At 40.4% G+C, this 24,396-nt stretch overlaps 1 protein-coding gene across 2 annotated transcripts in view; it reads right to left on the reverse strand.

Annotated features, from left to right (window-relative positions):
* Positions 1-22,997, reverse strand: part of ADRA1A (adrenoceptor alpha 1A) — a 102,097-nt gene extending 79,100 nt beyond the window's left edge. For both annotated transcript variants that reach the window (XM_056119001.1, XM_056119000.1), the window contains exon 1: positions 21,853-22,997. In XM_056119001.1, coding sequence (XP_055974976.1) covers positions 21,853-22,735 — 883 coding nt within the window. In that variant the 5' untranslated portion in view covers positions 22,736-22,997. The remainder of the gene's footprint in view (positions 1-21,852) is intronic.
* Between the last annotated feature and the right edge of the window lie 1,399 nt (positions 22,998-24,396).

Raw genomic sequence — 24,396 nt, forward strand, 5'->3', positions numbered from 1 at the left:
TTATGGACTTGGCATCAGGAGGTGCTGCCTTGTCGGTACCTCAGTACTGCCACAGTTGCCAGGAATCAGGGAGTGAAAACAGCACCACCCCCTCAGGCTCTTGTGTTGAACAGCCAACTTAGTTGGCTAAGGACTAATAGGAGTGGCCTCAAGTCCCTGAGCAACCAATCCTTAGGAGGCCCCCTCCCCCAAATCAGATTCACAGATCACACCATGAATAATACAGACTGTGAAAAAAGATGATGGTTCCTAGAGAAGGAGAGGAAAGAATCAACAGGTTCTATCTGATCAGAATGGTGCTAGAACTTTGGCTTTGGGTGAAGTGCGGCTTATACACATAGAAAGGCAAAGAGTGGCATTTCTGAAAGTTTATAGTGCTATAAGCCAATGACAAGTCAATGAAATTTTAATTAAAATAAAATTATTTAGTTGGCAATGTGCCCAACACATTGACTATAACACCATTTGTAATATGAGCGTTAGTCACATGAAATTGTGCTTATTTATTTTTCTCCGTGTTTTCTATTTAAGGATATAAAATCACCAGAGTTTTTGGATGAGGAAGGAGACACACCTAGTGGTGCTAGGACTTACTCCTTGCTCTGTACCCAGAGATCATGTCTGGTGGGGCCCAGGGGAACATACGTGGAGCTGGGAATTGAACTTGGGGTAGCTGTGTTCAAAGCAGACACCTTGCCTACAGTACTATCTCTCTAGCCCCTAAAATCATTAAACTTTTGAACATCATGAGATAACCAGTGTAGCTTTAGTTTATATATAATTATATACGTGTGTATGTATGTATATATATATATATATGTCCATGTTTCTTTTACAAAATTTCTAAAACCAGATTTTCTCTGGAACTCAGGATTTTTCAAATTTTATAAAGGTAATGGGGGTAATTATATCCTGTATATATGATGTATATATATATATATGTATGTATTGTATATAACATATCTCGGAGAGCCCGGCAAGCTACCGAGAGTATTCGATATGCCAGACACAGTAACAACAAAGTCTCCAATGGAGACGTTACTGGGCCCGCTCGAGCAAATCGACGATCAACGGGAGGGCCTTTACCTTTACCTTTACCTATAACATATACACCTTATAACACAACCACTGATATTGGGGTAGAATTCCATAATAATACACATGAATCTCTCTTCAACTTGATGTGTGAATATAAAAACTATAAAAAAATTTCTTACAGATAACACATAAAAATGTAAACAAAAGAAAAAAATAAACCCAATAGGACTTCATAAGAATGAAAACATTTAGGTGCCAAAGTGGTAGTACAGTAGGTAGAGTGCTTACTTCCACATGGCTGACCCAGGTTTGATCCTTGGCATCCCATAGAGTCCACTGGGTTCACTAGGAGTGACCCCTAAGCATAGAGCCAGAAGCACTGTCGGGTGTGGCTCAAAAATCAAACTAAAACAAACAAAAGAATGAAAATAGAGAGTATCTCGCCTGCATGGCAAAACCTGGCAGGCTACCAGTGACATATTCGATATGCCAAACACAGTAACAAGTCTCACAATGGAGACGTTACTGAGCCCGCTAGAGTAAACGATGAATAATGGGAGGACAGTGCTATAGTGCTAAGGATCTTATATCTCAAATATATAAAGCTTTTATATAATTCAACAACCAAAGACAAGTAATCTAGTTATAAAGGTTGGAAATAGCTCAGTAAATGGTAAGATAAATTAATGAACTGCTACTCTACTTGAAAGAAGTTATTCAATGCCCAAAATTTACATTTTGGGAAGATGATGAATATCATTAGTCTTTAGAGAATGCACAGCAAAAACACTAATATGGTTATAATTTAGATAGAGGTGCAGAGAAAAATTATCATCAGGGATATGAAAATATTGCAACTCTTGTACATTGTTTGTAGGTATATACACGGGCACAACTGCTGTGGAAATAATCGGTTCTTAAGGAATTTATACAGAGTTTACAATATGACCCAGTACTTCCACTCCTACTACCAAAAAGAACTTAAAGGTTCCATTCAAAAAATGTTATGTAAAATGTTCATAATAGCACTATTCATAGTAGCAAAGAGGTAGAAACAAGACAAACATCCTACCAACTTACGAATGGATATTAAAATGTGGTATGTGTTTTATAAACAAAATATGATATAAATAAGCATTCAACCATAAAAAGGAGTGAATTACCACTATAGGCCACTCATGGTTGAAGGTTGAAAAAAAATTATTCTTAGTGAAAGACATCCGACACAAAATGCCACATATTATATGATTCCATTTATATGCACTGTCCATAACACACAAATCTGTACAGAGGAAAGCAGATTGATGGATGTTTGTGGTTTGAGAGAAGGAAAATTGAGAATGAATGCTAGGCATTAGAGCTTCATGTAGGGTTATAAAATGTTTTAGAAGTAAATAATAACGATTGTTTTACAACTTTGCCAACTTCTAAATGCTACAGAATTATACAACTTGATATGGTTAGATGGTGAACTTTATGTTATGTAAATTTTAATAAAATTTTTAAAAATGAGAGGGTACCACCTTGTAATTGAAAGTCAGATTTTGATTTGCTTTTTGTTTGTCTTCTTTTTTACTAGCCAAGATGCTTGAAACACAGTAAAACCATGTCAATAATAATCAAGGAGATATTTCTACAGATTTTGATGAATTTTAGAAATTCCCTTGATATGTCAGAGTTTTTCAATCTTGGCATTATTGTCAATTAAGAATGGATAATTCTTCGTGTGGGGACTTATAGAGTCTTGTGCTTTGTTGCTTTGTCAACAGCATCCCTGGCCTCGTACTCACCAGATACCATACCAACTCCTACCTTGAATTGTGAGTGACTATGTAATAACCAAAAACATTATATCAAATGTCCACCCAAGGGAGAAATCTCCTTCGCTTAAAGACTTCTGCTATGGTTCCTTAAGAATGGTTTATTATTCTGGTGTTTGATTCTAATTTTAGAGTTTTCTCTTAAAAAATAATTTCTGAGATTGTTTTAAATTGTTTCCTAAAAGTACTAAACATTTATATTTTATTATTTTTAATACTTTTTACTATCTGTAGTTAAGACATATGATTGAAGATTTGTGGTAAACTTCAGAAACCTTTCTTATCACATGAGATCAAATTGAATGATCAACTTATAAACAAAAGATTTCTTATGGGCAAATAAATGTGTTGAAAATAAGCTAAATGTGGACAGCACATAAAAAGAAATAAAGAGACTTAGAGTGCAATGTTCCCTATTCAAACCCTTTTTGGGCAAAGACTACTGCTGTGCCAGCATTCCAGAATAATGACAGCTGATGTGCCCTTTGTCAACTTTGCCTCTTTCTCTGAGACTGCAAATCAAATTCCCTCTAGAATGTCTGATATCACTTACAGAATCTGGAATCAAAAACTATTAGCACAGAGAAACCTGTGCTCCAGACAGCCCTCAACGACCAATGCCAGTAAAAAATCTGGGCCAAGTGACCAGAACTCAGGGTTCTCTGGCTGCTTCAGCCTTAGTAATGTCACCGTGCTCCTTTTATATTAGTGAGTCTGAGTAGGATTTTATTTGAAGGCTTTCAACTGAGTAAGACTTCAGTCATGAAGCTGAAAAATTGAAAGCCAGTGGTCCATTGTTGGCCTGGAGACAGAAACCCAAGCCTTGAACTTCGGGTTAGGTTCTTCTTTGGAGGAACTGAGTCAACAGCTTCAATATGATGTCGTAAGGAAAGACACAGTAAAAGGGAAAGATATTCTATGCTTATGGATCAAAAGAATTCACATGGCTTAAACAAGTACTCTACTGAAAGGACTATAAAGATTTAATGCAACATCTATGAAAATTTTAATTATACTCTTCCAAAAAAATAGGAAAAAACATTGCTAAAATATGTATGAAGGTCTATACATCTACGTATATTTTTAAAAGTATATGTAAAATTTCCCTGAATAGTCAAAGCAGTTCTGAAGAAAATGAGAAATGGGAAGACAGACCTTGATAACTTCAAACTGAACTTTAAGACTATAGTAATCAAAGAAGTGTGGCATCATAATAAAAAACAGACACTCAAGCCAATGGAATATAAAAACTCAGAGCCCTACAATATACAAGCCATTAATTTAAAACAAAAGAGTCAAGCACAGGAAAAAGAAAAGTCTTTTCAAAAAATGCTGTTGGGAAAAATGGATAATCACATAACAAAGAATAAAATTAAACCACTTCCTCACACCACACACAAAAGTTAGTTTAAAATAGATTAAAGACATCCATATCATAACTGAATCAAAATATTCATCAAAGAAAGCACTGTTAAAATACTTTATGGTATGTCTTTAGAGGTGTCTTCAATGATTGCCCTCCTTTTGCAAGCAAAACAAAAATAAAACTGAGATTACATTAAACTAGAAAGTGTTCTGCACCATGAAATAAAACTACCATTAAACTAAGATACATCCTACCAAAAGGGATAAAATAGTTTAACAGCATGTATATATCTGACAATGGGTTAATATTTAAGATATATAAAATACTCACAAAGTATTAACAGCATAAAATAAAAAAAAAACAACATGAATAAATGAGAAGAGCTTAACAGTCACTCTCTAAAGAAGGCAGATAAATGGCAAAGAGGCCCATTAAAAAATTCTCACCATTACTGATGACCTGGGAAATGCAAATCAAAATGAAGATCTATCACTTCTACTATGAAGAATAGTTTATATCTAAAAGACCAGAGACAACAAGTGCTCAAGGGGGTATGTTGAAAAACAAGTTAACTCTCGGTGGGAACATAAACTGATTTAGCCTTTATGAAAAACAGTTTCTCAAAAAATTAAAATAGAACTACCACATGATCCAGCAATTCCGCTCTTGAATATATATTCCAATAACACAAAAACACTGATCAAAAAGCATTAACATTAATGTTCACTGCAATGCTATTAATAATAGCCACGATCTAAAAACAATTCATGAGCTCAATATCAGATGAATGGATATTAAAGTTGTACATAAAAAAATGGAATATTATCCAGCTGTAACAAAGAAAAAAAGTTTTCCTTTGCTATAACAGAATTGAGCTAAAGGGTATCATGCTAAGTGATAGAAATCTGAAGGAGAAGAGGGAGACAGTCCAGTGGTTATGATGCATGCCACAAGAAAAAGTACAGCTGTCCAGTCCTGGTCTAATAACAAGTATACCTTCCTCTAATGACTCTGTATTGAATCCCAAACTTCCAAAGTAGCAAATGAAATGATCACACATCAGTTTAATCTTATTTTGACTTCACACTCAGATACTGAGTGAACAGTTGCTGGAGATTAAGCATGGCTTCTAGATCAAGTCGAACTTCTTTATCTCATTTCTAACTTCTTTCATTAGTGTTTACTTATTTGCTTTTTGGGTCACACTCAGTAGTCCAGAGGGCTAGTGTGGGTGTGGAACTCAGGGATTGTTTCCTGTGGCATTCAGGGGACCGTGCCTGCTGCATACAAAGCATGACCACCAGTCCCTCGGGCTATCTCCTTGGCTGTTGTTTCTAAATTGTTAATAAATCTAATGAAAAAATACATAGGGGTGAAATTTTGCATCCTTGCTAAAAAGTCTGGAAATGGTCTTATCCCAAAGCCAGAACTTTTGAGAAATTCCTGGGTCATGGTGAGTCTATAAACGAGGCTGATTGGCCATTGCTGTACCTCCAATAAAGGGAGGAGAAAGTCAAATGGCTCTGGATGCTTCTCACTGACACCCCCTGGAACTGAAACAACAGATTCTGTAGACACAGGGAGATTTAGAATAAACTTTTCAGAGACAAATTTCAACTGTACTCAAATATCTGAGAAGAGAAAATATGCTGAGACCCAAGCAGAGCAGGAAGTCCTTGGTTTTCTCCAGCAAGGTCAGCAGACAAGTAAAGGGAGACTCTTTGGGACATGCATCCCGAGGGAGCTGATCATGCCATCCAGAGAAAAGGGCACTGCGTTCACTGTGCCAAAAAAACTGGATGAAGAATTTCTGAAGTGCAAAGGCAATCCTTTTCCTATAATCTGCTTCTGTTGCAGAGAAGGCTATTATTTGGCAAACTTTGACAAATTATAGTCCTCTGGTAAATTTAAACTAGTTTTCCTTCTCTTATTAATCTGCCTCTGACGATTTGAATAGGGACACATTGGATTCCAAAAAGAACCTATTTCAAATGGTTTCACTAGATCATCCTTTATGAAGTAGAGCCTCAAAAGAGTACCTTACAGGTGGAAAGAGTCAAGTGTTTAATAAAAGACTTATTAATAAATGACTTAGTAAAGTCAACTGTTTTATCTAGGACTCAGACTAAAAATTCATCTTTAAAGAAGGGGACAAGAAGAAGCTAGCTCTTTTTTTTTTTTCCCCCTTTATTTTATTTTATTTTTTTTAAAGTTGTAGATTTACAATTTTTTGTGCTTTGGTTTCAATTATACAATGATCAGATACCCATCCCTCCACCAGTGCCCATTTTCCACCACCATGGATAATATCCCTCCCACCCCCATCCCCCCATCCCCCCGTCTCTGTGGCAGGGCAATCCCCTGTGTTCTCTCTCTCCTTTTGGGTGTTGTGGTCTGCAAAAGAGGCATTGAGTGGCAAACATGTTCAGTCCATAGTCTACTTTCGACATGCATCTCCCCTCCTGGGAGGATCCTCCAAACATCCTTTATTTGGTGCTCCCTTCTCTATCTGAATAGCCCTTTCCTCGAGGATACCCGGCTGGCCTCTAAGTTATGGAGTAATCCTCCTGGTGCTGATCTCAGCTATTCTTGGGTATTAATCTCATACTTTGTTACTTTATATCCCCCAGATGAATGCAATCTTTCTATGTCTATCCCTCTCTTTCTGACTCATTTCGCTTAGCATGATACTTTCCATATTGTACCACTTGTATGTAAATTTCATGACTTCATCTTTTCTAAGAGCTACATAGTACTCCATTGTGTAGATGTACCAAAGTTTCTTTAACCAGTCATCTGTTCTTGGGCATTCAGGTTTCTTCCAGTTTCTGGCTATTGTAAAGAGGGCTGCAATGAACAAACAAGTGCAGATGTCACTTCGACTATACATTTTTGCCTCTCTGGGATATATTCCCAGGAGTGGTATTGCTGGGTCAAATGGGAGCTCAATTTCTAATTTTTTGAGAATCGTCCATACTGTTTTCCAGAAGGGCTGAACCAGTGGACATTCCCACCAACAGTGAAGGAGTGTCCCTTTCTCGCCACATCCACGCCAGCATCAGTTGCTTTTGTTCTTTTGAATTTGGGCCAGTCTCTGAGGTGTGAGATGGTATCTCATTGTGGTTTTGATCTGCATCTCCCTGATGATTAATGATGTAGAGCATTTTCCCTGTACAAAGAAAACTACAAAACGCTACTTCAGGAAATAAAAGAGGACATGAGGAAATGGAAAGATATCCCCTGCTCATGGGTCGGGAGACTTAACATTGTCAAAATGGCAATACTACCGAAAGCATTGTATAAATTCAATGCAATCCCTATAAGGATACCCATGACATTCTTCAAAGAAATGGAGCAAACACTCTTGAAATTTATATGGAACAATAAGCCCCCACGAATAGCTAAAGCAATTCTTGGGAAAAAGAAAATGGGAGGAATCAACCTCCCGAACTTCAAACTGTACTACAAAGCAGTAATAATTAAAACAGCATGGTACTGGAACAAAGGCAGAACTGCAGACCAATGGAACAGGGTTGAATACACTGACATCTCTCCTCAATCATATGCTCATCTAATCTTTGATAAAGGTGCAAGTAATGTGAAGTGGAGTAAGGAAAGCCTCTTTAATAAATTGTGTTGGCATCACTGTACGGCTACATGCAAAAAAATAGGCTCAGAACTCTGCCTAACACCATGTACAAAAGTAAGATCAAAATGGATTAAAGACCTCAACATCAGACCAGAAACCATAAGGTACATTGAAGATAAAGTTGGCAAAACCCTCCATGACATTGAAGCTAATGGTATCTTCAAAGATGCCACGCCACTGGCCGAGCAAGTGAAAACAGAGATAGATAAATGGGACTATCTTAAACTAAGAAGCTTCTGCACCTCCAAAGAAATAGTGACCAAAATACAAAGACAGTATACAGAATGGGAAAGGATATTCACCGAATACACATCTGACAAGGGGTTGATATCCAGGATATACAAAATACTGGTTAAACTCCACAAGAAGAAAACATCCAACCCCATCCAAAAATGGGGCAATGAAATGAACAGAAACTTTCTCAAAGAAGAAATCCGAATGGCAAAGAAGCTAGCTCTTTAAGTAAGTTCTTTAAGCAGTATTGAGCAAGACATCCAGGAATATGAAAAATAGGCAAAATACAAAGATAGAACAATGTGCCAATAAAATGGAGCAAAATGGAGGGAATGTGGAGGAAATTGTACATTAGTAATGCTAAACTGGTAAGACAGAAAACAAATGAGAAGTATAAGAAAGTCAGACGAAATTTCAAAAAGCTTACAAACATGAGAAGAAAGCCCAAAAGGAGGAATAGATATGAAAGAGTCGAAATATAAATTAGGATGCTAAGGAAAAAAAGTGAAGCAGAAGAAGTGGTCCCTGAAGCAAGCTACTTTGGGTTACCTTGGATTGCAGACAAAAGCATCAAAAGTTTAATAATCCCCCCCCCAATCCTTCCAACCTAATCAGAAATATTAAAGAGATAATTTTAAGTTTGACTGAGAAAATTTCAATAGGAATTTGTCTAGAAAGTAAAAGCCTTAATACTGAGAATACTTGCTAAAAAAAAATTAAGTTGGTCTAGGAGGTCTCCAGTAGTAGTCATTTACAAAGCATTAAACACCAGAAAACAAAAGAATAATAATGATACCTTGTAATTAAGGAAATGCACAACTTGAATTCTATAAACATGTGGCATTTCAAGTGTTTAGCTATCAGGCATTGAGGACCTTGAAATTTTCTTTTCTTATGATTTTATTTGTTTTATGTTAAAATTTTATTTGCATTCTACTCTTTAACATAGTACATATTTACTAGAGTAAATATTGAAGCCTTATGGACCTTGCAGTCTTTGTAGTGATCACACAGTTCTATTTGTAGCATAAAAGGAGCCATGAATGATGTGCATACAAATGATAATAACTGTGTTTCCATAAAACTTTATTTGCAAAAGCAGCCCATCGCTGTTTTTATCTAAAGCATGCTTTATCTAAAGCAAAAATCCAAATTAATGAGCGCATAAAGCACAAAATGCAATGTGGATAATTAGTATTACTAAAAAGAATTAAAGAAAGATGCAAAAGACAGAACAGCTAGCACATTTATACCAATAAGCTGAAACCAAAATTTAAAATTTTATTAAACAAAATTGCACAAAATGTGGGCTGGAGCAATAGCAGGGGCTGGAGCGACAGCACAGCGGTAGGGCGTTTGCCTTACAAGCGGCCAACATGGCTGACCCGAGTTCGATTCCTCCACCCCTCTCGGACAGCCCGGCAAGCTACCGAGAGTATCTCACCCGCAAGGCAGAGCCTGGCAAGTTACACGTGACGTATTCGATATGCCAAACACAGAAACAAATCTCATACTGGAGACGTTACTGGGCCTGCTTGAGCAAATTGATGAACAACGGGAGGACCGTGTTTGCGGATCGTGTTTGTTTGCACAAAATGTAATTTACCACAAGAATACTGAAATATGCTAAGCTGCTTCCCTACCTGGAATGCTTTTGAGAAAAAAATGAAGGTTGAAAAAATTTTTTGAAAAGATTAATGATAACTGCATATAGAATTAAAAACAGAAGATCACTATTCAAAACATGTCAAAATTAAAACTAAGGCAAAAAAACCTAGATTCTAAGCTGCAGAAAAAAAAATGAGTTGTTTAATTTCCAGGAGTTTGATTTGATTCTCCGGTTCTGTGTGTGAAATCAGTTACAGCCAATTGTGATAAAATACCCAAATTAGACACAGAGATCATGAAAAATCTATCAGAGGGCCAGAAAGACAGCCCAATAGGTGACCAAACAAAACAAAACATGAAAAATCCAATGGGTTCCACACACTCTATATTTAAAAAGATGGAAGTACTTTTCCAAATGCAAAAGCAATTTAGCAAAAATGATTACAATTTTTTTAAATAGTGTATGTATCAAGGAAAGAAAAACATGAAAAAGTATCTATTTTTATTTGTATATTTATTTTTGTAGAGGTTAAAGCTGACTAAGAGGGGAGCTGGAGCACAGCGGGTAGGGAGCTTGCCTTGCACGCGGCCGACCCAGGTTCAATTCTCAGCATCCCATATGGTCCCCTGAGCACCGCCAGGGGTAATTCCTGAGTGCAGAGCCAGGAGTAACTGCTGTGCATCACCAAGTGTGACCCAAAAAGCAAATAAAGAAAGAAAGAAAGAAAGAAAGAAAGAAAGAAAGAAAGAAAGAAAGAAAGAAAGAAAGAAAGCTAAGAGGTTTGGCAGTTCTCAAGTCATTAGTGCTCAGAGGCAACCTGGTCCACACCTAGTGATGCTGAGGATAAAACTTGGTATCTTTCATACTCATGTGCTCTATAACTAATATCCTCTCTCAAACCCTCTCAACTATTTTTAAATGAAGATAGTATTGTCTCAATCTTATCAATTGAGGATTGATACAAGGAGTATCAATCAACACCTGCATGTATAAAGAATATAAGAAATAATTGGAAGAATTATTCCCAGAAGCAGTGGGAAAGTTTACCACACTTTACTCAATATTTAACAAAAAAGTAGGTGATACACAAGGATAAAGCTAAAGAATAGTGGATAAAGAATATTTTAAAAAAACATTAATAAAGTTTGGTTAATATATAGATCTATTAAGCATTACATCCATCAAAATGCATATTATTGATATATTAATCCCCCAAAGTAACAATAAATTTCACAAATAGAAATTTTACTTAACTTACATTTTCTGACCATAGTTCAGAAAATTAGAAGTTTTTAAATAGAGGATAAAAATTATTATCAATAGCACAGTCCATTCTGGATTTTCAACATTTTAGCTCAGAGTGCATAATTTCTCCTACTTTGCTTTATGGAACTAACTTTCTCTCTCTGCTCTTGTATTTCCCAAATAAAACTATTCACTTCACAGAAATGCTAATTATCTTCGAATTCAACAGCAACAGTATAACAGATTTTCTTCTTTCTTCACAGGACAAAGAGAAGCTAAAAGTGAAAACACAGGCTAGAGACATAGCAGAGGGTAGGCCACTTGCCTTGCACGGGCCAACCTTGGTTCGATTCCCAGTACAGCCTGTGGTCACCAGAGCCCTGCCAGGAGTGAACCTTGAGTGCAGAGACAGGAAGAAGTCCTGAGGATAGCTGGGTTTGACCCAAAAGTAAAACAAAAAAAACCTTAAAAAATTTAAAATATAGATCAAGCGAATTTCCTAGCAAAATATAAGTGAAAAAACTTGTTTGCTTAGATGAAATGTGCAGCTTTTGTGATTTTTAATCTTAGACCAAAAATATCTAAAATATATGTGCCAAAAACCTACTCAAGCCAATATAAAGTAACAAAATATAACTAGAAAGTTTAAAAATTGCTAGAGATTAAAATAGTAGACTAAAATGCATATTAAAATGATTACTCAGTCCAAGACATGGGATCTATGAAAAACAAAATATACAACCTTCCAGGAAATCTCAGTAAAGAGAAAAAGAAATAAAACCTGTGTATACAACAAGGAAATAAGAAGATAGAAAAAAATTTGAAAAATATGGAATTTCATATAGAGTTTTATATTAAGTATTGAACCTCTGACAGAAGAATGGAAAATAAGAAAACAAAGATTATCAAAAGTGATAATCAGAATAGACTACCATCCTTGGAAGAAACAGAAATCAGTCTTAAAGAATTGCATCCACAAAAGGAGCTATGCCCAAATGTTTTACAGGCCAGCTCTTTCAAACCTTCAACACACATGATTTCTATGTTATTAAAACAACTACAAAGCATAGAAACCAAATTTCACCATTTTCTTTATGAACTTATCATAAACTACATAATAAAATATGGCAAAACAGCACAATAAAGCAATATACAATATTCACATAGAAATAGAAATGCAAAAGAGAAGTAAAATATTTACTAGACTGCACTAATGTAAAAAAGTAATGTCACCAGCCTAGCAGAATTTACCAGAGAGTATATAAACAGGTTGCAGTCTGCAGTATACAAACTATAGAGTAGAAGAAAAATATCCTCTGGATAAAGAAAATGCCTTAGAAAAAATCCACACAAATGAAGCTGAACATATGAAGCAAGTAAACACACCATAGTTCACTAAATGTGTCACCTTTGAAATGTGTAGTCTACTTGGGAGATTTATTGTTGTTCAAAACATTCTTTGAAGGGATTGAAGACACTTCCTGAACCTGCAGCACATTTTTATGAACATGATGGCAAATTTTCATTGACAGATTCGTCTTGCGGAAAGAAGCAAAATTAACTTAAAGTCAAGTTTGATTATACTATTTGTGATCAGAGAAAGGTTTCCTTATAAAGCTGCCCCAGAGACAATGGCAAAAGAGATATTCCAGAACTCTGTGGCAGCTTATGAAAATTAAAATAACCAACTGCATTTTAGAAAGATTATATTTGGCAGGAAAGCTCTTACCCATCCTGTGTAAAGGTGTCCCAACAGGTCTAACTACTGTCCGATTTTGATATTCAGATATCCTCTTCCTGTTCATTTACAGATAAAAGCAAAAGCTTGCACTAAGGCTATTTATAATCGCCAAGAGATGGATACAACCTAAGATATGGATCCAACCTAAGTGCCCCATGACAGATAAATGGATAAAGAAAATGTGGTATTTACACAAAAGGGTGTACAACTTGGCCTTAAGCAAAAAGGAAACCTTGCTTTTTGCTGGAACATGGGTGGCAATGAAAAGGGTCCCATAAGAGAAATAAGTCTGAAGGAGAAAGACAAATACCAGTTGAGCTCATTCATGCATGGGGCACAGAGAAAGAAAGCAAAGAAATATACAAAATAAAAAAAAAAAGCTAAACCCTTGGACTCAGGTCATAGGTGAGTTCACCAGCAGAGGAGGAGTACGTGAATTGGAGGAGGGGTGTACAGTAGACTGTGGCCAAGGGAAATTGCTACTTTCAAAATGTGACAACACATTTTGAAGAGGTATGAGAATCCATACTACTAAAACATGCACAATCTTATAAATCAATATTACCTTAATAAACAAATAGAAGTAGAAGAAGTCAAAAAGGAAGTTTATCTATAGATCTTATGGGCATTAAAGAGTAACAAGCAGGGTGAGACGGGGGGATGGGAAGTGGGAGGGATATTGGGACCTGTGGTGGTGGAAAATGGGCACTGGTGGAGGGATGGGTGTTTGATTATTGTACAATTGAAACCCAAGCACAAAAATTTGTAAATCTACAACTGTACCTCATGGTATTTCACTAACAAAAATATTTTTAAAAATGTAAATGATGGAGAATGGGCACTGGTGGAGGGATGGGTACTGGATTATTGTATAACTGAAACCCAAGCACAAAAATTTCTAAGTCTACAACTGTACCTCATGGTGTTTCACTAATAAAAATTTTTAAAAAATAACAAGATGGTATAAATAACTAGGCCAATAGCACTGCACCATAGCACTGTCCTCCCATTGGTTTGCTTGAGCAGGCACTGTAACGTCTCCATTGTGAGACTTGCTGTTACTGTTTCTGGCATATCGAATACGCCATGGAGAGCTTGCCAGGCTCTACCGTGAGGGCAGGATACTCTTGGTAGCTTGCCGAGCTCTCTGAGAGGGACGGAGGAATCGAACCCGGGTCGACCTCATGCAAGGCAAACTCCCTACCTGCTGTGCTATCGCTCCAGCCCAACGTTAGGCCAATACAATTGGTAATTAAAAAACAAGGTTCTAATGGTGATTTTGCCTACTCTCTATCTTGCCAGTTTAATCTGATATAGTATATGGTAATCTTTCCGGTATGGCCACTCTCAACATCTGAAAAATCCTCAGAATAACCAAGGTAGCCCTACCTTATTGTCCTAGTCTATCTTTTCATACCTCATTTTAGTCACCAAACTTTTCTTCAAAGTTCAACAGCTCTCATCTCAGAGATCAAGCTCTCTAGCACACTCACACCTTTTCTCCTTTCCTTCCCAGAACCACCATGGTCCGTGGTTATCTTTTCAAGATACTACTCATGACTCTTCATTATACACAATTTTGGATTTGTTAGTTTGTTTCTGATGAGGGCCTTTCATGCTACGAGACCCCTCTGTGCCACATCCTGGTCTTTGGCCAGTTGGATCATTTGATTGAGGCTGTGCTGTTAGGGCCTGTGGTGCCCTAACACCAGAAAAGACACCCAGCAGTACCTAGGAAACCTCTAAGGACGCACTCAGTACCCTAACCCCTGTCCTAGAACCCTGGTCCAAGTTTTGGATTTGTTAATGTGTTCTTCTGGTTAATAACCATGTCCCTGTGGAGATGAAGGCTGTAGGAGGGAAAGGACCCAACTGTTTTTTCTCATCATATTGCAAAAAGCATATGAGATTATCTTAACTGGTGGATGAGAAGTAATGTTACTTGATATGCTTGTGAGACATAAGATGCTCCAATTTCAAAAGATGGCTACAATCTCTCCATCTCTGAAATGCACAGCAACTCAACTTCCAGGCAACAAGTCTGTTCTCTCTCTGTTGAACTTACACTGAGCCCCACTTACTTGCTCTGACTGAGGAATGAGGCAGCTCTGACTCTGGGCCAGCTCTGGGCCTACCCATGCAAAGGCCTGGCAGTTTCTGCTCTGGATCTCTGGGAAGCAATTGTCACGCTGCAAGAATACTGTTCCAGAGACTGGAAGATGAAAGCTGCCGATTCTGGAAGATGGCCCAACCAACAGAGAGCTGGCCTCGATGCATCCCTGACCCACAATCACAATCCATGAAATGGTTATTGTTTAAGCTGTTCCATTTTAGGATGCTCTGTGATGCAACAGGAATAATTTAAAAATGGATTCCTTATTTTAAAAATAATCATAATAGCTCTTAAATTCTCTCCACACCATTATCTAAATAAAACAACCTTTTCGTGAGAATCAGGTGCCTAGTCTCTTTGTACCTCTTTGTACCTTTATAGGGAAACAACAGTAAACCTCTGGTAATTTTGGCATCTTCAAGAGTATGTTATTATATATATGTATATATGTGTATATTTATACATATGTATGTTTTTCTTTGGACAGCACAACATCCTTTATGTTACTATTAAAAAAGAAGCCCAGGCTGAAATTCCCCACCAATTCTTTTACACTCAACCAACTGAGCTGAGGGGATTCAGGGGGTCATATGGGTGCCATCTCATGCTTGCAGGTTTGATGTTCTGCGGTTCAAATATATAGTTATTCAACACCTCCACTGTCTCCAGGTAGTGGACTTTAGATAAAAGGAAGATATAGGAAGATGATGCAATGGGACTTTAGGTTAACATTAACATGCTCTCTATTCTCTCTATGATCAAAATTAGCTTTCTAAAAGCATTCAGTACAAAGTCTAAATGGCTGATAACTCAAATATAACTACCCGCTGCCCTAAGGTTTCTCAATTTCAACCAAACATTCAGGATATAAAAAGAAAACAAGATTAAATAAGACTTAGACTTGAGAAGCAAGTAGGCAAGTACAACGGCTATGTAGTTCGGCAGTCGACCCATCTTTGTAGGGAGAAGCTGGGAAGTGTGGGACTATGTAGTCATCTCAGAGATGAGTCTTCTAGAGTAAAAGGAAAAGCACTCACTCAATCATTCAATTGTTCCTAATATGGGTATGTGTTTTGGGTCTCAGCTCCACAAAAAAATGTTTTTGAGGCACTGTGATTTGCAAAGTTATTCATAGTTGAGTTTTAGGCATACAGTGTTCCAGCACCAATCCCAGCACTACTGTCAATTTCTTTCCACCATTGTCCCCAGCTGCCCTCCTACCTCCAAGACTGTCTTTTTGAAAAGCACATTTTAAAACCTGGTTGTTGTTTTTTGTTTGTTTCTTTGTTTTGCTTGGGAACTGTATCAGGCAGCACTAGGGCTTACTCCTTGCTCTGTGCTCAGGAATCATTGCTGAGTGGGTTCAGGGGTTTATATGGGGTACCATCTCATGCTTTGAGGTTTGTTTGTTCTGTGGAGCAATAGCACAGTGGTAGGGCGTTTGCCTTGTGCACAGCCAGCCCGGCTGAGCCGGGTTCGATTCCTCTGCCCCTCTCAGAGAGCCCAGCAAGCTACTGAGAGTATCTCGCCCTCACGGCAAAGCCTGGTAAGCTACCCGTGACATATTCAATATGCCAAACACAGTAACAACAAGTCTCAAAATTGAGGCGTTACTGGGCACGCTCGAGCAAATCGATGAACAATGGGAGGACAGTGTTGGCTTGTTTTGTGTTTGTGGTACAAATTTATAGTTATATAACACCTCTACACCTCTACATTGCCAAAGTGTCCCAGGTTCCTGTTCCTCATAATCTTCCATACACCTCTTACTTTCCCCTCCCCCTTCAGTTTCTTTCCTTCACTGTATAATCTAGGGACCAGCTTAATCTCGTTATTCCCCCTCTGGAACTTTGCATTCCCTTGTCCTGTTATTCTGTAACCCACAGATAAGTGAGATCATCTGGTATTTGTCTTTTTTCATTTCTGCTTTAAGTTTCTTACAAATCCCTCTATTATCTGGCAGCCTAGTACAGACTGATCATTACTCCTCAAGAGACTACTTATCATACTTAGGAGTTCATGTCCCTTGTGTATGATAATAAAATGGTGTATTTATTCTTCCAACACACTTTGCTTGAAATGTACTAAAGATAGTTTTAAAAGAAGCCAACATCTTACTGGTAGTCCAGAAGTAGTGCTATCTTCTTTCAATCTCTGCTCACTCAATAACAATACTTCTAGAAGTTTTCTCAGTGACTTAATTATTAGATTCCTCAGCATTTGTAATATTATTTTAAGAGCTAATAACAGATTTGTGATAACTTCTCTGTTTGTGGTGGGTGTCACTCTGGATCCAGTGATGCTCAGGGCTTAGTTGGCTCTGTGTTCAGGGGTCACTCCTGGTGGTGCTCAGGGAGCCATACTGGTGCCAGGTATTGAATTGATATTGGCCACATGCAAGACAAGTGCCTTAACCCCTCTCCAGTTCAATTACTTCGAACTCACCTTCTTAAATTGATTGTGAGACCTTTGAGTACAGGGGGTAATACAATTTGTTAATATTTTTATTCCGTATAATTTAGGGTCTGATACTCTTATGTAGTCAGTAAGTCCTAGAAGAAATAACCTATTATTTGTTTGATGTCAAGAGGAAATGTTGGGGCTGGAGTAATAGTACAGTGGGTAAGGCATTTGCCTTGCATGCGGCTGACCCGGGTTTGATTCCTAGCATCCCATATGGTCCCCCGACATCGCCAGTAATTCCTAAGTGTATGAGCCAGGAGGAACGCCTGTGCAATGCCGGGTGTGACCCAACAAGCAAAAATTTAAAAAAAAAATTTTAAAGAGGAAATGCTATACAGGAAGTTTATAGGATTTCAGGAATCTTATTTTCTACTGGGCAGCATGGTTGGATGCTGTTAACTAAATTTTTAATTTTAATCTACCACAACTACTAGAATTTAAAGAGGACCCACTGATTCTGAATGCTTTCTTCATACCACAAGACCCCTCCACTGAAATAGCTTCTTCACCTTAATGCAACTTCTTTTCCAAGACAGCCAATGCAAGAAGGAGGCTATAATTAGATGAAATTTCTTCTTCCACTTGAAGATCTCAGGACTTATCCCATCAGGTTCATGTCCTTGTATAGCTGAGTCACCACTCCTAAACTCCCAAATCACTGATCATCACCTGAGCTCTGTAAGAGCTAACCAGCTCTATAAGATTCCTCAAGCACCCTCTATTGTGGTCTCTAGAAAAGAGTCACTGGTAATATTCCTCAAAACAAGTTTGTTCTTTAAGCCTGTGTTCTCCCGTGAACACATATCTCCCTTGCTTGTTGCTGTGTCTTTCTGCTTTCCCTTGAAACCCATGTTCTCTCTTGAATACATAAGCCTTTCCTTTTCCCCTCAAATCTCCACAAGGAGATTTGTTAAATAAAAACTCTCTTGTTCACTAAAAAAAATATTCCTTAAAACCATGAGCTCCTTAGCTATCAGTGAGCAATAATGGCTTTACTTTAAATAAATATATGATCATCAGTTTCAAGTAAGGTGTCCAAATTTCTATCATCTGTATACTTTATTACCTCAAAGGGAATAAAGATCTTCTTTTTTGCTCCTAAAACCATCATCACTAAATCCTTCCTCCTCTTAACTGATTATCTTGGTTCTTAGTTCATTGAAGACATATATTTTGAAGAGATATTTATTTCCCATTCTCCATATGTTATTGCATTGGTGCTCATAGCCCTTGGATTCCAGTGACTTCTCAACCTTCCACTTGGGCAGTGAATCCTATTTCTTCCTTGTCTATCCCATCAGTGTCTTTTTCCAATCCATAATTCCCATTAATTCCCATTAGAATATAGACAGGAGGTACTTTTTTTTTTTTGCTTTTAGGGTCACAACTGGCGATGCACAGAGGTTACTCCTGGCTCTGCACTCAGGAACCACCTCTGGCAGTGCTCAGGGGACCATACTGGATTCTGGAAATCGAACCCCGGTCGGCTACGTGCAAGGCAAATGCCCTACTGGCTGTGCTATCGCTCCAGCCCTGGTACCATTTCTTACCTTTGAAAATCTTCTCTAGATCCTTCTTGCTGTACCCCATTTCCCTACTTCATGGGCTAGTAAAACATTTCCAGAGTTGTGTATTTTCCTTATCCCTCGTTCTCTGCTGCTTTCTTCAAACAGCAAACAATCAGGCTTTTGTTTCTATACTCCAATGGAATCATTATTGCCAAGAACAACGTTGATCCCTACTTCTCTGACTTACCAGAGCAGCTGTGTGTGACACTACTGATTTTATCTCATTGGAAGATTTTCATTTGACTTCAGGGATACCATGTACTCCTAGTTTTTCTCCTACTTGCCTGGTAACTCTTTCTTCATTTCTTTAGTTCCATATAACTTCTCCTTTACCCAACCCCCAAATATCAGAAAGCTCTAATGTGAAGCCTTTGCCTTTTGTTTTTTTCCATATGCTCTGTCTTGGAGAGCTCTCCATTTCTGTGGCTAAAAATATATTGGAGAGTCTCAAGTTTGTATGTGGCCCAGCTTCCCCTTTTATCCCCAAATTCACAATTATATTTATCTCATCTGTCTTTAAATGACTAATTGGTGCTTCTCATCAGAGATTATACACTCAAGTATATGTTCCCTCTAAGTCATTCATAATACTTTGTTCTATAGGCTTTCCAATTTCAGTATCTATTTTAAAAAACAAAAATAAATGTATGAGAAATTATGATTTTAATGAGGAAAAGGTGATGCAGCTCAGTATCTGTTTTGCAGCAGTTGTAGAGGAGCAAGGACCATGTAGAATATATGAGGCCTAACCAACTCCTTCCCCAGGAGCTACTTGACATAGATTGTATTAATGTCATTCTGTTTTCATTACATACTCATTTTTTAGCTTATTGCTTGGTATTACTTGATAGGTTATTTGGGGAGTATGGGGATGCTTGAAAAATTTGCATATAAATTAATGGTAATTGCATCTTGATTTTATACCATTTTGCTTACCAAAAGTTTCAAAGGAACACTACTTTTGTATATTTTGGAAACCAATAATATGCAAATTCTATTTTGATCTGAAAGATCCACTTGACTTGTCTGTATCCTCAGCCTTTTCTTCGACATGTCTTTCCCCTCAATTGCTGGCTCAACCACAATGGCTTCCTTGCCTTGCCTTGAACAGGTTGTTTGTTCACTCTCATCTCTATACTGTCTGTTCCTCTTATCAGAAAGTTCTTCTTCCCTGCCTTTGCAAAGTTCACCCCTCATTTTCAGTCAGGACTTGGTTGAAAGTCACCTTTTTCAAAAGGCATTTTCCTGGCCTACCCACTTCCCAATGTCCTGTCGCACTATTTACATATTCTGTTTACTTTTTAAATAGTGCTTATTAAATCTTGACTTCTTAGGATATGGTCATTTGCTCATGTCTATCTTCCCCCAAGGAGTGTAAACATCACATTGGCAAGGATTCTTCTTGCCTTGTTTATACTATGTGTTTAGAAGTGCTCCACAATCCTCGATGAGTAAATGGATGAACGGATGACTAAATGTTCAGAGGAAGTAGAATGTGAGATATAAAAAGGCAGGTAAGGAGTATTATTTCAGTAAATTCCAGTCTGTGATTGGCCTTTGGAAGCTGGATAAGCAATAATGATGGACAGGCATAACGGAAGACCAAGTAGTGTGCACTCAGACTGGTCTCCCTAGCAGAGCTGTCAGAAATGTCTAAGTAATGAAAATGCTCTATATTCCTGCTGTTCAAAATAGTAGTCACTGGCCATGCGTAGCTGTTGAGCACTTGAGATGTGGTTAGTAGCAGTGAAGAACAGAATACTGTTGTAATTTAATTCACATTTAAATGGCACCAGATTGTGGGTGGCTATGGGATTAGATAGGAAAGTACTAGAATCTGAAGAATCCCTTTTCCCCACTTGCAATTTCAGAATAAGGCTGCATACTTCACTATGTTGTTGAGAGAACTGAGATTTTAAAAACTTTACCAGATGTCTGGAACCCTGGTGACCCTCAATAAATAATAGCTGTCATAATTATAAAAATTCACAAATAAAAGTACTTGGCATAACATTTAAATTTGGCTCTAAAGCACCAGTTATGAACTTTCATTAATTTTTATCATGGCTGTGTTTTGCTAGAGTTAGTGGATAACCAATGTCTGTCTATATTTGAGTCTACAAACTAAAAATAGCAAACCATTTTGGGACCTCATGAAGCCCTTTCAGAGATGGATATGCTTCCAAACAGATCAGCTTGCGGATACTTCTAATGAGCTAATTAGTTTTGACAACAGCTAATTTAGCATCTGCAAAAATTGGATTTGTAACATTACTGTATTATTTTTAAACCGTGTCATTAGCAACTTATCAAATGCCTTTGGATTAGACTAATGTTTGTTTTAATACCATGAAAATAAAGATAGAAGGATTTACCTATTGGCAATGTTATGATTAATTCTTTAAGGCTTGGCTTGAATATAAATATCATGATTTTCCCCCTTGTCAGTGGCTCACCATGCTGGATCCAGAAAATAAAAATAGCTCATATATTGAGCATAACAGACCACTTTAACTAACCTTAGGAATAATCTAATCCAATAACCAAAGAAAACATTTGTTCAGAATGAGTGTGGTGCTTATTTTCAGACCAAGAGCACTTGCAATTCACAGTAGAGAGGAGAACAGCATTTCACACACAGGCCCTGCTTAAGTGCTTGGAAGGCACGCTGAGGTTGAAAAGAAGTCAGATGTATTTAAAACACACCCTGAAAGGCATTAAGAAAGTGATCGGAGTCCTATTAAGGAGACCGATTAATCTGCAACAGTTGGAAGCCACTTTACAGTACTTGAAAAAGTGCCCTAGGACATTACATAAATGAGACTGGAGTAGAAAGGAATTAACCATCACGTTCCTACACAGAAGCCTTTCTTCACTGCCTTCACTTGGCTTGTTTGAATTGCAGAGCCTTTTTCTTCTACCCCCCAACTGTGAGTCTGGACTGGAAGTAGAAGGCAAAGAGGGTGCAGACCCTAAGGAGCAAAAAGAGGTGGTGGAAGGACTTACCAATGGGCATCACCAAGAAAAAAGGCAACCAGCAAAGGACGAAGCAGCCCACGACGATGCCCAGGGTCTTGGCGGCCTTCTTCTCTCGAGAAAACTTGAGGAGCCTCACGGAGAAGTGCGTCTTGTTCTTGGAGCTGGACCCCCCGCTTCCGACCTCGGGGACGCTCTTCTTGTGGATGCGGAGTGTCACCTGCTCTGAGTCCGACTTGTCGGTCTTGAGGCCAGACTTGAGGCCTCGGCTCTCCCTCTTGGCCACCACGTAGACGCGGCAGTACATGACCAGGATGATGGTCAGCGGCAGGTAGAAGGAGCCCAGCGCCGAGAAGAGCACGTAACCGGGCTCCTCATTGATCTGGCAGATGGTCTCGTCGTCGGGGGCCGGTTGCCTCCAGCCGAACAGGGGCCCGATGGAGATGACGAGGGACAGCGCCCAGACGCACAGCAGCGCCATGAGTCCCCTCCGCTGGGTGACGATGGTGGGGTAGCGCAGTGGGTAGCTCACGCCGATATAACGGTCAATGGAGATGATGCACAGCCCCATGATGGACGCGGTGCAGCACAGCACATCCACAGCCGCCCAGATGTTGCAGAAGACCCTGCCGAAGGCCCAGTAGCCCAGGATCTCGAAGATGGCCGAGAAGGGCAGCACGGTGGAGGTGAGCATGAGGTCGGCCACGGCCAGGTTCACGATGTAGTAGTGGGTGACCGAGTGCAGGTGCCGGTGGCAGGCCACAGAGAGGATCACTAGGATGTTCCCCAGCACGCCAAACACGATGAGGCCCCCCAAGATCACCCCGAGCAGAATGGCCTTGGAAATGTTCACCGGTGCGGGCGGGTGGGTGCAGTTGGAGCTGTCCGAGCCATTGCCTGAGAGAAACACCATGGTCCCAGCTGGGGCCAGGCGAAGTCCGGCTGTCTCAAGGGCCACCCCCGGCGGGGGCGGAGGCGGGAGCGAGGGAGTTGGGAGTCAAAAGGTCTCAGTTCTGGAGAGCCTGGCCCGCGGGGGCTGGACAGGGGTGAGAGAGGAGTGCGCGGGTGGAAAGCGAGCCCGGCCAGCTCCGGTTCCCCTCAGAAAGCCATGCACAGGGGCCGTGCACGAGGACATGCGACATGGCCAGAGGCGCGCGTGGCTGCCCCAAAGACCCTCTTCGCTAGCCGCGCGGACGGGGACATCAGTTCCCTCCCGATGCTTGGCGCGGGTGCGGCTCGAAGATTTCGAAATTACGCCCGCGCAGAATTGGAACCCCGCAACTCTAGTGCCATGCTGCCCCCTCAAACCACAAGCAGGTGCTGGTCTGCAGGGGCGGACGATCAAAGGCGCGAACCGCTGGCATCTGGGCACTGTCCGGGCTCCCGGTTACCCACAGCGCGGCGCGCTCGCGGTGGGCTGGAGTTGGCTTCAGCCTCTAGGCGCGCAGGCCGAGGAACCCGGGTGCGAAAGTCTGCCCCAGTCCAGGCGGCCCCGGAGCATGGTGTGCCCGAGTCCTCCTGCAGGAGCGCAAAAGAGAGAGAAAGAGAGAGAGAAAAAAAAAAAGGAGACGTGAGCCAGGCGCCCTGGGGGAGCGCTCCAGTCGCTGCAGGCTCGACGGGCGCTTGGCTCGGGACTGGGAGCCCCGCAGGCAATGCGGTCCCGGAGAGACTCTGCCTTTGCCGCAGCAAAGGCGACGTGGGAGGGGGGGACCGTGTACCCGCGCCCCCGCAGCTGGGAGCTGGTCCCTGGCGCGTTCCGCCGCGCGGCATCAGGTCGCGGTCCAGATCCGAGGCCAATACATCCCACCCCAACTGCAGTTCCCCGCGGCCTTTCTGCTAGCGGGTGGACTGAGCAGTAAAAATTCCCGACGCCGCAGAGCCGGGACTGCGGTGGGCGCCTGTGTCACAGCGAGCGGAGTCCGCAGAAACCCACGGGTCTTTCCGGTGGTCCTTTGAACAGGTTGCTCTGCAGGGGACCGCGCGGGAGAAGGGAAGGAACCGCCGCGACCCGGGGTCCGCAGGGCCAGCGCCAGGGGGACGATCACGCCCCAGTAACTCACACTTGGCTGTGCGGAGCGAGCTGGTCTGTCCAGCAGCCAAACTGGCGCGAAAGCCAGATCCCGAGCTAATAAGCCCCAGGGCTGCACGCCACCTAGGTGCGTTCAGGAACCCTGCCCAAACCACGCAGTCAGCAGCCCCGGAGACCTCAGGCCTCGATTTGCATCCGGGCAGCTGGGAGGAGAAGGGAAGAGTGGGGCATGGAGGGGCATCACTCTGCAGAAGGGGCTTTGCAAGTGGCAGGCACTGCGGATTCGCGGGGCATAGCAATCAAGGCCGCGCGCCACCGGGGACGCTTCGTGTTTTCTGGGTTGGAGGCCGCGAACTGCGTGCGAAATCCTGGTTTCCACAGCAGCACACTGACCACAGAGCACTCATGGCTCTCTAAGGAATCTGGGGTGGAGCCTGGGACGTGAACACCCCCAGGTCAAAGGCGATCGGGTGGGGGGGGGGGGGAGGAAAAAAAAGAACCACAAGTTCAAGCGCTCACAGGTGGCACCCGAAGCAAACTCCGCA

This window comes from Sorex fumeus, unplaced genomic scaffold (assembly GCF_029834395.1).
Source record: "Sorex fumeus unplaced genomic scaffold, SorFum_2.1 ptg000039l, whole genome shotgun sequence".
Classification (NCBI taxonomy): Eukaryota; Metazoa; Chordata; class Mammalia; order Eulipotyphla; family Soricidae; genus Sorex; species Sorex fumeus.